General features: G+C 40.0%; 1 protein-coding gene across 9 annotated transcripts in view; it reads right to left on the bottom strand.

Annotated features, from left to right (window-relative positions):
- Nucleotides 1-5,519: 5,519 nt before the first annotated feature.
- The window catches only part of BMPR1B (bone morphogenetic protein receptor type 1B), a 231,485-nt gene continuing 220,131 nt past the window's right edge, over nucleotides 5,520-16,873 (bottom strand). For 7 of the 9 annotated variants that reach the window (XM_085547073.1, XM_085547071.1, XM_015862014.2 and 4 more), the window contains 5 exons: nucleotides 15,521-15,713; nucleotides 14,813-15,110; nucleotides 12,350-12,525; nucleotides 10,496-10,626; nucleotides 5,794-9,031 (listed from right to left, as the gene is read on the bottom strand). In XM_085547073.1, the coding sequence (XP_085403199.1) occupies nucleotides 8,906-9,031; nucleotides 10,496-10,626; nucleotides 12,350-12,525; nucleotides 14,813-15,110; nucleotides 15,521-15,713 (924 nt within the window). In that variant the 3' untranslated portion in view covers nucleotides 5,794-8,905. Of the gene's footprint in view, nucleotides 9,032-10,495; nucleotides 10,627-12,349; nucleotides 12,526-14,812; nucleotides 15,111-15,520; nucleotides 15,714-16,873 lie in introns of all 9 variants that reach the window. The other 2 variants (XM_085547072.1, XM_015862015.3) reach the window with 1 other exon arrangement.

Raw genomic sequence — 16,873 nt, 5'->3', positions numbered from 1 at the left:
TGAGATCCTCTCTTTTTCTACCAGAACATGGAAATGCTGAGGGTGTGTTTTTCACAACCAGCCACCTTGTTTCTTACATTGTGCTCTGAAATGCTAATGGGAATCTTGCTTTCAACTTCACAAGGCTTTGACCAGGTCTTACAGCTCTGCCCTTTTTCTACATCTTTTTACAGCTGTAAGTCTTACCTTTTTTCCCTCCTGTTCTATCATCAGGTGTAAGTAGTTGTATCTAATGTGCCCTGCTTTACCCTTCCCATGCATTTTTCCTGTTGAACTCCTTTCTCAGGGCAGGTGCATGACCTTGACTTTCTTTCAGCTTCTTCCTCTTTTACCTATCTAGGCTCACTTGTAGTCCCAGCTGTGGTCTCTTGATAGGTGTGAAATGCATGCTCCCTTCTACTGGGCCTTGTGAGGAAGCATCTCAGAGTTATCTGGTTCACTTCAAGACTTCTTTCTGTGTGAACTATTTGATTGACCCTTTCAATATCTTCTTCAAGAAAAACAGATGAGTAATATTCTTAAAATATTCTGAATTTCAGGCATTATCCTTCTATTATTTTGCTGTAAAAGGGATTTATTGGGAGGGAGATTTGCACTGGATGACAATGAAGGATATTGCTTCCTGACAGGGCAATGGCATCACCATCACCAGGAGATGGAGCTGGTCTTCTTCCATACGGACTGCTCAAAACTTGCAGTGGTCACAAACGAGACAGATTCTCTGTCCCGTTCTCCATCTGCCTTTGCAGGGAATGTGTGAGCTGCCTTTTGTTTCTTCCAGGGATCCACACCTCATTGCCATCACTGCTCACATGAGCTCCCTCTCCAACTAAAGCTCTTTTCTTGCTCTTTTATTATTATTATTTAATTTCTCCCAGCATCTGAGGCAGAGCCTGGTAACGTGCTGTGCAGCCTGGGAGTAGACTGCGTGGCATCCCCCTTAGGAGGAGGGTGGGAAGCAAGACCAGCAGGCTGCAGATTATACCATGTTGTGTGGAAGGCTGTGTGGCGTGGGCACACTGCCATCTTGTGGGGCAGTACCCTGAGGGGAAGGCCATGCTGCTCTGTTAGCCAGAGAAACACCATCTGGGAAAAGGCTGTCTCATTGCTTGGGCTCAGTTTGGCAGATAGAGCAAATGATTAGAGATCACTGTAACATCGCAGTAACATTTGCTCAGGAGCATGATTTAGTGGAGGAGTAATTTGTCTAGGTTGTGGTTGGACTCCATGATCTTCAAGGTCTTTTCCAACCTGAGCAATTCTTTGATTCTAACATTTTATGTATGTCAGGTGAGCGCATTTGTTTTTGGAAATGGCTGCAGGCTTCTTATCTTCCACTTATTGCTACTTCTTAAAGTGCTTATCCTTTCAGTTGTCCACTATGTGCTGTATCAGTTTTGCTATTCTTCATACCACCTCTTTGTTAAGTAAGTGATTGCTAGTGATATGAATAATATATATATTATATATATATATATATATAAAATCCCTACAGACTTCAAGGAAACTCTGATTTCTGAATTAGAAATGCTGTTGGAGACAGTTCTTTTCACATTATTTTCTTCAGTTCTTCTTGTGTTGTGTTCTTGCAAAGGTCGCTGTCAGTGTATGGGGTAAGTAAGTCGTTTGGGGTTTCTTTTATTTTTGCTTTTAAATCTATTAATCCCTTGTATCATGCTGAACGGTGAAAGACCCAAGAGCTGTTCTATTGAATCCTGCAAGTCTTGAGTCAAGTTTTACTTCTCTGGGAGAGTAAGGCTCTTTTTTCCCAAATCATTGGCAGAAATGCAGACACTCATGAGACATGTTGGAGTCTGGGATGCATACAGAGCAAAACATGTCTGTTGCTTGGGTTTCTTGCTATTTCTGTTGCTTACATGTAGAATAAATCTATTTATAATGTGCAGTAAGCCCATCACTGTGGACAGTCCTAATGTCTTGTATTGCTACCTAAAATTGTTTTGGGTTCTCCTTTTCTTCTTGTTTAGGGGGTGGGGTGGTATGGGAAAGGAGTGGGGGGGACCTTTAGACTCTTGTATGCTCTAGCCAAGTAGGTACTGCAGCCCAGAGGTTAATTTTAAACAAGAAGATACTGTTGAGTTTTTGCTCCTGTGCCAAGGGCACTTTGTAAACTATCTTCCTGAGTGTTCAGAAGCCTCTTCAGGTATTGCTCGGGCTCTTGTCTGGCCCCAGAATGACTAATGGCTTGCAGGCTGGCTTGCTTAATCAGGCAGTACAAAGATATGAATGGGTTGCGAATGAAAACCAAACCTTTGGCCCTTCTTCCACAGGGGTTCCAACAAGGTATTGACTTTGGGCTCACCACCATAATTCACTCCTTGCTTGTGTGTGAAAGCTTGACTTTTTAAACTGAAGTACATTACAAACTTTCAAATGCTGAAGGATGCATTTCTGATATTCTTTGAGGAGGGATCTTAACAGTAATGCAAAGTGTGTGTATATACATACACAGAGAAGAGAAAGTAAAGGAAATATAGTGTGGCAGGCTTTTAGCTTTTATGTTAGTCACGGTCATCCTCTTATGACCAATTATTTCTTGGGAAGGTGAAGGTCAAAATTCAGTGCTGTATCATCACTGCAAGGTCAGATGGTAGGCAGTACCAACAAGAGCGAACAGTTGTTTAAAAACTGGCATAGAAATAGAATTGGGCTTGAACCAAAGCCACAGAAGTGAGCTCTCAAGTTTGGTAGGTCAAGCTTCTTGCTTGAAAGAGAATCATTCCATTTATTTACCTACCTGTGCTTTATTTAAGCTTAGCACATGTTCCCTGAACTCTTAAAATCCCTTTATCTGAAAGTCCTTTGATAAGCTCTGATTGTATAAAAAAGCAGTGATAACTCAGAGTTCCCACTAACCTATATCACTGAATAGGTATCCCACATTTTCTGTGATGCTGGTTAAGTGTATTTAATAGTACTTGAGTCTCCTTGACTGTTATCAAAGAAATTAATGGCTGTGTGTACCACACCCTGGGCCTGGCCTTTTCTCCAAGAGCATCCTGTAGACACAGCAGGCACATAGCTTCTGGATGGCCTGAAGAAGCAGAATGTCACCTATGATCTCTCAGGGGCATCCTACAGCAGTGAGGTGCCCCTCAGAGGCTTGCATATTGGTCTCCAGCTGCTGGCTTGCAGCTGGTAGGACAATAGTCCGTAGATGAGAAAAGCTTGCACAGCCTCTTTGGTTACTGCCAGCTGGCTCCTGCTACAGCTTGCCATTAAATTTAAGAGCTTAAACAATAAGAATAAAAGCAAAATCAGCCTGGAAAGTAAACAAAATTAAAAAGAATGAGAAGCAAAAGAGTCTTCTCCCATCAATCTTACAGGTCTGCTTTGCAAAAACACTCCCTAAAGTGTAAGCCAATACTGTATGTCAAAGCAGGGTGCATAACACAGTTGAGAAGTCATGGCATAACCATTTAGGCATATCCGTGTGGTCAACTTGTTTGATAACATATGTTCTGTTTGTTAATGTTGAAGAGAAAAAATGCAAAGGCTGTACCTTTATAAAATGCAAAGTACTTTACTTACTTTTGTACCTTCATAATGTGTCAAAGGAGGGCCTATTTCTTATGGGCCCTGTGTGATCCAGGCTGAGGAGATGTATTATGTTTTTTCCTCCTGTTCACAATTCTCACCTTTGCAGCTCTGCCAGGGTTTGTGGGATTTGTTTTCTTTGCTATTCAGACATGGAGAAGTATTTTGGTTTTGATTTCCCTATTGCTGTATCTTCTATGCAACTCCTTTTCTAAAGACTTACTACTGGAGAAGTGCTAGCCATTGCATTATTTGTATTGCTGTACAGTGGAGGTGTGGTTTACTAGTTCTGAGTGTGCCTCTTACCCCCCTCCCTTTTTCTCCTTCCTTCTGTTTGTAAATGCCTGCATTTATTCTGTCAGCCTGACATGTACAAAGTGTAAGAAAGAATTTTTAAACAGGTAATAAATTATATTTATAAGCAACTGGAAAAAAAGTACACCACTGCTTTGTGTTCAATTGTCTAGTTCCTGGAAGCTTGGAAGGATTAAGGGGGCCTTTGATTTAGTTTAATTAAAACAACAACAACCACCAACTGCTCAAAAGAAATGCTTCTGCACAGAAAACCTCCTTGTGATGCAACTTCTGTGCTGGATTGGTAAGTACACCAGCTCTCACCTCAATCCCATCTCCCCACAGAGAATAGCCAGAGACCTGGTGATGAATCACTTTGGATAATCCATGTGTTGCTGAACATGAGATTCCTGTGGGGTTTTTTGGCATGCCTGCAGATAGAGGCTGCTGTAGCCCGCAGTCTTACCAGTGTCCAAGTAGTTTCCTCCTTATCCTCAGGCACTTTTCCATAAAGTACCCCATCTCTAGGTATTATTCCTGAGACTTCTGAGAGCTCTGCTCCAGATGTTTCTGCATTTATAGGTGGAAATTCAGCTCTCCTTTCCTCATAGCAAAAGGCACAAGGAAGATAAGTTTCACTTTCAGCAGGAGTCAGTAGCATGACTGACAAGCATGAATGGAAGCAGGACAGTCCCACTGTCACCTGAACTACAGAAGATACAAGTAACAAGGTCCAAGGCTAAATAATAGCCAGGAAACTAGCACAGAGGGAAAAATATATATATAATGGAGCCTGGTACTACCCCAAAAAGCTGAACATGAAAAGCTTGCCGACCCATAGGCAGAGCTGATAGGGAAGTACAAATGGCAGTGATCACATCATGTGAACAGAGCCAGCTGTGCCACCACAGGACAAGGTACAGCATGGAGGCATGGGCTGAGTACAGCTCGACGAAAAATGCTCTTTACAGACTGTCAGAAAATAACCAGCAAGGTAATTACATGCTCATAAACAATGAGCTGAATGATACATGCTGAAACATGGTAGTGCAGAGTGAGAAGGCAGCTCACAACATAAATATGTATACAAATTTCTATCTGAATGTATAGCTACATACAATCTGATGTCTCTAAGCACAAAGCTTTTCTCTGTTTTAGCTGATGCAGGAGATGGAAGCTGCAACTTGTATTTTTTATTTTGCTGAACCACTGGGCTGGGAAACCAAGCCTGTGCACAATTACATTCTGCAACCTCATTCTATTAAAAATAGTAGACATAATTAATAAAAACACTGGGGGAAGTGTGGATGGGGGGGAGGGGGGAGGCTCACATAAAATTATTCAAATGCCAACTTTCTATAAATTTCCATAATCAGCCACAAAGCACAAGTGACTGCTCTATTAATGATAACACTTTTAATTACTATTTATTTCTCTCTTCACTAGGTTGCAAAAGGAGAGATGCATTTTTATTTATTTATTTTAAAAGCCAATGGAAACATATACATACAACATCTTAACTGCTGACTTCTCTGCTCGGATGGAAAAATCTTATATAAATAAATAAATAAAACATCTAAACAATCTAACCAGTGAAACGAAACCCAAAGGTAGTGTGGTAGTGTTTTTCAAAGGCATGAAAAGTAAATAGAAATAAAAGCAATCTCTTTCATGGGGAGATGGAAACGATTTTATTTCAGGGAACATTAAAACATCCATATACAATTTGAACAAATACAACAGAACAGTGTGTTCCCCAGGTTTTCTAATTACAGTATTTACAGGTTTAATAAGGCACTGGTTCTCAAAAAAGAACACAAATTAGTTTCTTAGTCTTTACATCATCAACCTTTTCTTTAATAGAAATAACTCTGTGCTAGAGAAAGGATGGCGGTTGCTAGATGGCATCTCTCTCTTCCTCTTTGTTGTATCTTTCTTTCCTCATCTCCCTGTGCCATCTTGTCTATGCCAGTAAGTCACTAAACTAAACTTTCCCCATTAGAAAACTGGATTACCAAACCCAAGGCCATTAAAACCCCAATTAATTTTACCACCAGCTTCCAAGACCAAATCAGTGCACACTGTGAAACTACCAAATCTGGAAGTGCCATTAAAAGTCTACAAATGGTAAAATAATGCACTAATGCGTGTCACTGGGCACCTTAAAACTGTGATAACTTCATTTGGAGTACTGCATAAAGTCAGCCTTGCAACCAGCAACTGAAATGTCACTGTGCTAAAAGAAATGATTTCCAAGCTTGCCTTAAGCCATTTTCATGTTGTACGAATACAACTTTATAGTGTCGTTGATTATAGTGGGTAGGACATTTGAGGGGGAAAGTCCAGCCTTTTGGGTCTAAGAAGAAAATGAGCAGTTACTCACATAAACGCAGACCCTCTGCTTTCTCAGGTGTGTGTCTCCTCATTTATATATACACACACACATATATATATATATATTTATTTTCCTAAATAGCACCGTTGCAGTGATTTGTCAGTTATGCATTTTCATAAATAAATATTATGTTTTATTTAGTGCTTTACCATCCATAATATTTTACTCTTAATCCACATACTGGAGTTATTCCAGACACCCAGCTGAATATATATATATATACATACATATATATATATAAAGCCCTAAACATCAACTTGAACACTTAACATAGACACTTTATGTCACCTATCAACCAGTATCTCAGATTTCTTCTGGACTGAAAAAATACGACTTGTTCTGAGAACAAGCACGCTTTCACAGCACACAGATAGCACATCTTGGGAGAGCCACTCTGTCCAGCAAACCATTGGCAGGAAGCAGCAGCCAGCAAAACCCCTCCAAAACACTTTTGGGGAAATAAATCATCATTAAAGTTAAAAATAAAAATAAAAAATAAAAAGTATTTGAGGAAAACACAACAGAGCAGGAGAGAGGCTTCCTGCTGTGTGACTGCTTACTGCAAGGACTGGACTTGCAGGTGCCATGTGTGGGACCAACCAAGTCCACCACCTACTGCTATGAAAATCAGAACAATATCCCTGTTTCCAGGCACTTTATCCCCTCACCAGCCATAGCACAACCAACCCCAGCCATTAGCATTTCCCATTCTTTTTGTCAGGGCAAAGAAATCCAAGCCCCTTTGGGATTGGGTTTGTTTCATAAGGCAAAGGGCAAAAAGGCAAAAGGTAAAATGAATTCATGTGGAAACCCTATGAGTCAAGTCTCTAAAACAAAAAGGCAGATTTTTATTTGTCCACAAACCTTCAAATAAAGGCACTCAAAGAGAGCAGCAAACTCAGGCCTCACTGATGCAAGTATTCTATTTATTAAAGACTGTGGAAACCAGCATTCCCCCTCTGGGGCTGGATTTGTCTTACTGTTAATTTGCAGAGATTTACTTTTTGTGTTGCCTGGTATTTTTGGGTACAACCAGGGAAACTGCAAAGAAAAAAAAAAAAAAATAGAAAACCCACTCTAATTAATTAAAATCCTCTGATTAAACTTTAACACCTATAATCATGGAGCTCTCGTTGTTTCTCTTGAACCTCACACATTTTTCTCCATTAGCTTGAAAGAATTAAATGGTAATTTTTCAAACTAGAAATACCTTCGGGGATCCTTGAAGCTAAACCCCAATTATATTTACCTACAAATAAATCAGTTTTGTCCAAAAATGGAAAAAAAAAAAAAAAAGTAGCATTACATGAATGCTAAGGATAAATCCAACATGGCAATTATTTCACTTCTGAAATCATTTTAGCATAATCAAGGCACTATTTGTAAGGATCTATTCCAAAATTAAACTGAACACTACCACCTGAAACAAGACACGAGAGGGCAAAAAAAATTTAAAAAAATAATAATTAAAAAAAAAAAAAAAGTGTAAAATAGGAGCTCCCATACAGCTCAGTTTTGATAATCTGATGAAGAACAGAGACCTTTCCATAGAAAAATACTTGACAGGGAAAATGTTTTTGTCCTGTTGCCTTTCACTTCCTCTTCAGTTTTTACATTGCAATAACTGCTGCAGCTGTAGGAGGGAGGAAGAGAACTGTGTTTCCTGAGGCTCTTCTCTTCTAAAAAACTCTTACCATTGAGATGCTATGCAGTCCCAGTTCGGTGGTGGAAACTGTCTCTAGTGTGAAGGCTTCAAGGCTGCTGAAAAGCCATAAAAAATAGTAATAACTTCATGTCAAAATGCTCATCAATGTGTGGAGCCCTAAAAGCATGGTCTTACATGTATACCTGCTGCAGCATTCCAGCTGGTGCCTGGTGATGCCAGGATTGAAGAAGAGCTTTAGGATGAACGCTAAGAATGAGCCCCTCACTGAGATGACAGCTGCCATGAGGTGTCCAAGCACTGTGTTGGAGCTGTGTCCAAATGGCTTCGGGTGGTCCTAAATGAGATGCAACCTCCACAGGGGCAGGCACTCGCAAGAATTCTGCCTTCCGCCTCTATGACAGTAGGGACATAATCAGTCTCTGCACCAGGACAATCCCCCAACATGCACCAGGCTGTGGGAGGTGGCTTTCAAGGTGATTCCACAGCAGCTTCCCTGAGCTGCTCAGACCCTCTTTTTCTAAATGCTGGAGTGCAAGAGTTTCATTATAAATGAGAACGTCGCTTTGCTTACATCATCAGCACAGTTTCATCCTTTTTTTCTTTTTAATGTAACAATATACATCTTTTTAACTTCTAACCAAAGGTTTTGTCTTCATAAAATTTAAAGCGTTATCTTTTAAAACAATCAAAATAATAATAATAACAATAATAATAAAATAATAAGTGGCTTTCATGGAAAGCAACATGCATAACCTTAAACCAGTTACTAAAACTGTATATCCCTGTGTAAACAAGGGCAGATAAGCCTCTCCCAACCTTGCATTGCCAAAATTCAGCTGATCTTGTCAAGAACAGTCTCCTCGAAGCTGTCAAACAGTTGTTCTTAAATATGACTGCACTCAGGGTACTTATCAGCACCTCTCCATGACTTCTGCCTGCAAGAGAAAGTCTGTTTCCATGGGTCTTCATGAGAAAGAGCTGTTTTTGCTCCATCAGAGCTTAATGTCCTGCGACTCTGACATTTTGGCAAGTGTTTTCTTGACTCGTAGGGCTGTGAGCCGGGACGCAGGGTTATGGGCCCAGCACTCCATCATGAGCTTTCCCATCTGCCGCAGGCACTGTGAGGGAAAATGGAAGGGAAATCAGTGGAAGATGAGACTGCAGCTGGTGGCCAACAAAAAGGAAGTATTTTCTATGGCAGCCAACAGACATAGATGCTGGCTTTCAAAAGGACCACATAGCCTTGCTCTACACCTAGCACCTCCTTCCGAAAGCACAAAAGCCTTCCTAGAGATAGATACCAAACATGTTCCCTCTGATGTGACCACCCTTCCTGAAGGCTCAGCAGCTGCCATGAAGCTCCTGGGCACACCTTCCCACAGGTTGTGGCACAAGTCACCCAGAGAGGCTGTTTAACTTTTCCCTCACATTTCCAAATTATTCACAACTTGCAGAATCTCAAATGTTCATCTGCCTTCCAAACATTCATCTAAAGGGTGCTGTTCCCAAATGACAGCTGTCTTCTGGGACTGTAGGAGATTTTATAGCACAAAGCTGTACCAATTAATGTGATTAATGAGCCCTCCATAGAATTGCTTTTGTAGTCAGCAAGCTTGGTACATCAACAGTTTGTCTCTGATTCCACCAGCACAATGTTGCTTCATTACAGACTCTTGGTGGGGACTGTTCAGGTTCTTCTCCAGTCCCCTTACATCCAGATTTGACTCTGGAAAGAACTCTCTGAGTCCTACATCTCTTCTGAAAGGCTGCATCAGTAGACCTCCTTACTACAATGCAAAGAAGTGCTGCTTTTCTGTGCAGCCTGGATGTAGTGCTAGCACTGCATATTAATACCTTAAGTATGAAATACAATATCATGCACTTATGCTAAAGTAAAATCATGCTAAAATCAGGTTTCCAGGACTGTACACCTGTGATCACAGAAAAGCTGTATGCTCACTTGAGTTTGACTAGATAGAAGAAATTTGATCTTTTTTTTTCTTTTAACATAGAATTGTAGGAATCATATTCCTTGTACCAGTACCCACTGAAGTTGCAGTCAGTACACAACGTACACCATCAATGCACTCAGCACCAGGGAATAATCTATCTTTCACAATGTTTGGTTAGCCACTGAATTGTTATTAATGCTGGGAAGAACCGCAGAATCACAAGGTTGGAAGGGACCTACAAGATCATGTAGTCCAACTGTTCTCCCATTACCATAGCTACAGCAAACCACTAAACCATACCTCAGAGCTCCTTCTATGATTCTATGATTCTGGGAAGAGAAATCAAAATGAGCAGTAGATGAATACAGAGACTAGAAAGGTCCACATACAGATGGCAAACTGGTGATCTGGTAGACAGGCAGCAGCTCATGGGTCTTTCAACACCTGCAGATTCATGGGCATCTCTGAGAACATTACTTTCCTTCCTAGGCCTGGCTGCAGCAGCAGTGAAGTTCCTCCTTACTCGAAATGACACAGAACTAGGTCAATCTCACTCATTCAGACTAAAAATATTAGGAATTTGAACCCATGCCCTGTAAAGCAGCAAAGCTGTGTTTTAAGGGATGGTACCTCATCGCTGCTCCATCTGTTGGGGAATGAAGGACGTAGTCTTTTGATGCACACAATCTCCCGCATGTCCTCATAGGAGGGGTCACTGGGCACAAGGTCATGATATGGGAGCTGGTATTCTTCCACTATTCCTGAAAGAAACCAGCAGTGGCACATCATTGCAGAAGACATTTCCCACTCGCCCCTTGTTGACCACATAGTGCTGCCCTCTGCCGTGCACTACACTTTGTCCACTTTGTCTTACTCTCATTCTATTTTGGCCTTTCCTGCATGAGTTTCATGAATTCATTGCAATGAAGGAAGTGCTAGCTCATGGTATCAAGCTTATTTTATTAACCCTTGCCATTCCTATCTGGGATAGGGCAGTGGGACATGCACATCCAACACTCCATATCCATTTCTCATCCACTGCTCCCTCTAATCCCAGCCATTCCCTCTTCTGAACTGGATTTTCTCAGTTACAGCAACAATAGCACAAGCACAATTTGCTGAGAAAATACCTTTAATGTTTAACAATTAAATACACTTGTATGAAGAACTTCATTGCCCTGAAAGCTCATGTTACAGTCAAGCTCCAACATAATCATTAGCTACTTGCCAAGTGAGACAGTTTCCATCACTGTTGTCCAGTCTAGCAAGCTCCAATAAGTCATGATAAGAAAGAATTATTTCTCAGCAATGAGTTCCTATCAGAGCCAATTATGCAGCTAATGAACTCTGAATTAGGTTTACCTCATATCAGTGGATCTGGCATATATTAAATACCTTCTTTTTTGGGAAATGGCAAGGCATTCTTTCTGCACAGCAGTGATGACAATAACATTACAGACTGTACGCAACATCATTGCAATTTACTTTACCAGTGTACACACACAGGGATCATGTTGCTCACCAGTGTAATTCAGCTCCTCTCAGGTGAGCCCACAGCAAGCATTCAGCACACTGCGAGGCTTTAAAAATCAATAAAGCCTGGCGAAGGTAACACAGACCCAAGAGATGTGCTCTGCTCTTTACTTGCCACCAATCTGGTGTGTAACTGCTGCCAAGTCATTCCTCTGCATTTAACTCTCCTCAGTGGCAAAACAGAGGTAATAACAGCCATCATTTCTGTACTACATCGAACAATATGTGCAGAAAGCACACATGGCCTACGCAGACAAGAAGGGTTCTTCACCCTAAAGCTGCAGCTGGCTGCATTGCTTCATCATCACTCTCCTCATGCTTGAATGCCCAATACCAGAAGGAACTGAGGCAAAACTGGTACAACAAATGATGTAATAAGTGCCTCTTCCTCCTGCTCTTTCCTTTAAACTTGTCTTGTACATAGATTATTTATTTTAAATAGCATTGCTGCATCCTCCTGAATCGTTTATCTTTCTTCTTATATTTAACTCTGACAAGAAGAAAAATTCACTACATTCTTTCTTCTAAAATAGCTGAATGCCTCCAGTTCAGCAAAAATGTGTTGTCTTTTAGAAAAGCACCAAGATTAATGCTAAAATAGCTGAATGCCTCCAGTTCAGTAAAAATGTGTTGTCTTTAGAAAAAGCACCAAGATTAGTCCCAAACTCCTTCCGCAGTGCAAGCATCTGCTACCTTCAAACAAGCCACTAAAAAACAGTATAAATCTTTGCTGTTGCAATAGCATTGACGGATGCTTTAAAGTAAGTTTCAACTAGAAAAGATAAATTAAGAGAATTACATGCATGGTTTATCCACGTATTTATTATGTGAATAATAATAACAAGGGAAAGGGACGTAATGGAAGATTAGGGCTTATAATCAAAACATTGCATTCACTGACACAATTAAAAGCAAATTTCTAACTATCAAAAAGGTATGATTGTCATTTACCTCCTGACACACATCTTCTGGCTATCTCCCAGAGGATGAGTCCAAAGCTGTACATATCAGCCATGATGTATGACTGAAAGTGATTTCTGTTCAAGCTTTCATCCAGCACCTCGGGAGGCATATAGCGTTTTGTTCCTACGCGGGTGTTTGGAGGGATGTCTACCTCATTTGTATCACTAAAATAAAGAGAAGTAAAAAAAAAAAAAAAGGCATCAAACATGCAATAAAAGCAGATTGAAAAGAAAGCGACTGAGAAGGGAGAAGTAGTAAATTCAGACCACATCCACTCTCAAACAAGGTCAAAAGTAGTCCATAATCTTAATGGAACAATTCTTACAAAGAAAGCCTCTTAGTGTGAACACAACTCTTCCTAAAAGGCTGACTTGCCTGAGGCAGTATTAAGCATCCAAATGCAGAACCACAATGGAGATAAGACTCAACAGGGATGCTGTAACATTTTCGAAATTTCATTAGCATTAGACTGAACTCTAATGCTCGTGATAACAATCAAATCTTCATTAAATGCTATTTTCTTAACGTACTCCACCACATAATGCTTTAGTCTTAGTAATTATTGGAGGACACTAAATAGCTCCAGCATTATCATTTAGCTATAGCAAATCAGGTCTGCAATGAAGAAGAGTCTGTGTTTTGTGCATGCATTATGTTTGATCTCTCTCAGCCTCTACACATCACAGAGTACAAACACACAGATGGAAATGTGTAAAAAAATCTAATCAAAGGCGTCACATCTCACATACCGACCAGAAGAGACAATGTGTTTCTAACAGGAAGCAAACACCCAGTAAATGTGTGACTGGATTTTTATTTTTCATTATTACTTAAGATTCGACTGTAGCAAAATTAAAGTGTTCAAAAGTTTAGCATCATGCATACACTGAGGCTTCTTTAGAAAGGTCTGTTTCCCTTTCCTCACCTTCAAAACTTGAATCTTTTAAATGTGACGGATAAAATAAAAGCTCAGAGAATAATCATGCAACTGTAATTTTCTTTACCTACAAGTATGAAAATTACACATAAAAGCCAGACCTAAGATACAACCAGTCACCAACACAGCCATTAAATCATACATATGGTGGTTGCATTTGTGTCCTTTCCCCCCTTCCCCCAAGAACTGACATAAATCTAGTGACCTGCACTATCTCACCTGATTTTGAATAAAATGAGAAATGAAAAAAGCTTTACTAAACTCTTCAGTGCGACATATCCCTCTCAACCATTTTTTTTTTTCTGGTAAATGCTGTCTAAGGAAGGATTCTTTATGAAAACAAGCTATGCAAAGTAAATTCCATTCAGATAATGAGAGTTACATATTTCACCTTTCATAGAGACACTTGGTCCCTCCCAGTTCTCAGTTCAGACCTAAGCAGTATGCTGCCCTGTATCTGTCAGGTAAAGCATGCTTATAAATGTTGAATTTCTTCCCTGAAACTTTTACAGAGAACAGGGTATTTCCTTACTTATTGTTTTCCAGGCCCCTGCTCCCCAAAGTAAAATTGTTCCTTTCTCATCTCCTACAGAAATGTCAGCTTCATAAAGAAAAGGCCTCACCAAGAAAGCTGGCAGATAAGTCGCTAGTGAGAAGGGCACATTAAACCATCTTTTCTTACACTCTGAATTAATTTCAGTTCAGTTTCAGTTTCAGTTGAGATTTTTTTATACATACATACTTAAGGGAGTCCACAGTTTCAAAGCTGACCTCTGAAATGGAAAACTTCAGTCTACAGCCACATTTCTGTGCTTGGAAAAATCAGAGCATTCGTAACACACATCTCCATTGGGACCAGCACTGAGCTCAGGCTCCTTGTGAGCGGAGCAAGCAGCTGTCAGAGAGCAATGACTTCTTTATAAATCCCAGGAGCAAGCAAGTCTTACTGGTCTGCTCCTTCTAAGTTGTTTAAACACATAACCATTTTTAAAAATCAAATTTAAAAGCCATTTCAAAAATCAAATCTGTACTTTAGCAATTTGATTTGTTGGAAATGAAACAAAACACAGCCCAAATGGGGTGCTTTTCAATAAATCCCAATTAGCAACATGTGCAAATGATTAGCATTATTCTATATAATTTATGAATGAATTATTTAGTTATTAGACAAGCTGAAAGCTTCAGTGACAACTTTACTGATGCAAATTCAACCTGTCTGTGCCAAGTCCTTTTAGCACAGGGCAGTAATATGCAGGTTGATACTAAGCAGTCAGTGATGAAAACTGAATGCTTATACAAATGCAATGGATGTGCTCAATTACTGGGAAGCAACCATTTCTACACCTGGAGTATGTGTTTATGCAACATCCACACAGGCAGCTGTATCTCACATACAGGTGAGCACTGCATGAAGGTGATGCAGGTGCTTGCTCCCACATGCAGACTCATGCATACAACACAACCAGCATACGGCTCTTACCCAACCTTCCCTCAGCCTGCTTAGCTCTACTCACCTAATAAATTTAACAGCCAAGCCCAAATCTGCTATACAGCAGGTTCCGTTCTTTTTCACCAGGATGTTCTTACTTTTTAGATCACGGTGGGCAATAGCCGGTTTGCCTTGGGTGCTGAAGATCTCTGTATGTAGATGGCACAAGCCACTAACAGAGGTGTAAGCCAGTTTTAGCATGCCTTTTGTGTCCAGGGTGGTGGATTTTAGGTAATCATAAAGGGAGCCATTTTCATGATAGTCAGTGATGAGATAAAGTTGGGTCCAAGAGCCTGTGCCTTTAATGTCTGCCGCAATAAATCCTGAAAAAAGCAATAGCAGGTTAATGCTTCTCAAGGAGTTTCTGACTGCTTATGAGTCTGAACTGTCAGCCACATCCATATTTTTTTATTTTAATAACAATTTCTTTTATGTTTCTTATATGCAGCTATGCCTTACCTTTAGCTTTTTACATGTTTTCAGAAAGCTTAGATACTTGAACACAGGTGGCAGAACCAGATGTGTGATTTTTGAGCAATAGCCATTTCCCCATTATTTTTAACCTGCATACTAATCTTTCATGCTTTTTTCTTTTCAAAAGTGCAGGGTGACTAACTGCAGAGCACAGCAGGCAACAAAGCACATAAGAAAGGGCATCAGGCAATGATGAGTATAAAGCGATTAAACTTAAGAAAGCCATCGCTATTAAATGATGATCTTTAATTTCACTCACCGAGAATATTTTCATGCCTCATCAGGACAGTTTGGTAGATTTCTGTTTCTCTGAACCAGCTGGCCTCCTCCGTGGTAAAAAACACTTTGACAGCTACCTTTTCACCACGCCACTTTCCCATCCAGACTTCCCCATAGCGACCTTTTCCAATCTGTTTTACCATCTGAATCTGTTTTGCTATGGTCCTTTGAACCTGTAAAATGCCAAGACTCGCAGTGAGAACTCTCTCTGCAAAAATTTTCTGCATTCATCTCAATCCTTCGTCTTCTCTCTGAACAGCAGAATACGCAGCAGTTGCAAAACAGATTTCAACAAAACTTTGCCATATGGATGCTCCTCTTTTTGCCCCAAGGGATAGCACTAGTGAGGCCATTCCTGTCCCTGAGAAGAAGCCTTTCTATCTCATTTACAAAGGCTTACCTACTCAACACCTTTGAGACAGACTCAAGTTCAACACAATTACTGTGAGCAGCTTTTTATGACCTTCCTTGAAAATCCTATGACTAATAATTTCAAAATATTAATTAGCTATTAGGAACCTTGGCCAATACTTACCCAGTTAGGATTCAAATGCCTACATAAATTTTACTAGGAACCAACGTAGAAATGAAAGCAGAAGGTCAACGCATCTATTTAGCAACTTTGCAGAGGTACACATCACGTAACAATGAACTATGCATGGTAGATAGGCTGATTCTACATTTAACAAACATTTATGATGACAAAGAGTCTTGGACAAACGGAGACTGTCTGAACATGTCTGAAGGTCATGTACTTCTACAAGCTCAAAGAAGAAAACTTAAAGTAGATGCTGCAACACAACCCACTGGTGTTCATTGACCAGCCTCACCTTAGTGTAACAGGACATTAAGATTTCACCACAGCCAACAGTTTTTGGTTTTGTAGGATTTTACAAGATTTTGCAATTTTATTTTATTCTAGGGTGTTTCATCTGGTCCAGGCTATTGGTAAAATCTGGATAAGTGTCATCTTGAAGTCTCTAGGTTTTGCTTCCACCCATACAAAATTCCTGAGAAGCTTACTGCAACAAGTCTGCACAGTCTGAATCTCTATAAAATTGTAATCCAAAAAAATTCTGCAACCCTGGCTGACAAAAATGATCAAACTCTGGTTTTAAAATCAATTGCTTCCTTTGCTGTCCCTGGAATGACCATTGAAACTTTCAGTTTGGTAACACAAAGCAGGACTACCACAGTCCTCCTGAAGCATGAACTCATGTCCTAAGATGAATTGAAAAGGTATTAAATAAGTTTTATTGCCATTTGTTTTGTAAATAAATTACTGGTTTCATGTTAGACAATTTAAAAAAGAAAAATATAGAATGACATTTTT

The sequence above is a fragment of the Coturnix japonica genome, chromosome 4 (assembly GCF_054131305.1).
Source record: "Coturnix japonica strain WE chromosome 4, WE-NBRP24, whole genome shotgun sequence".
Lineage (NCBI taxonomy): Eukaryota > Metazoa > Chordata > Aves > Galliformes > Phasianidae > Coturnix > Coturnix japonica.
The sequence above is the reverse complement of the archived record's forward strand: the minus strand, read 5'-3'. Positions and strand labels throughout refer to the sequence as shown.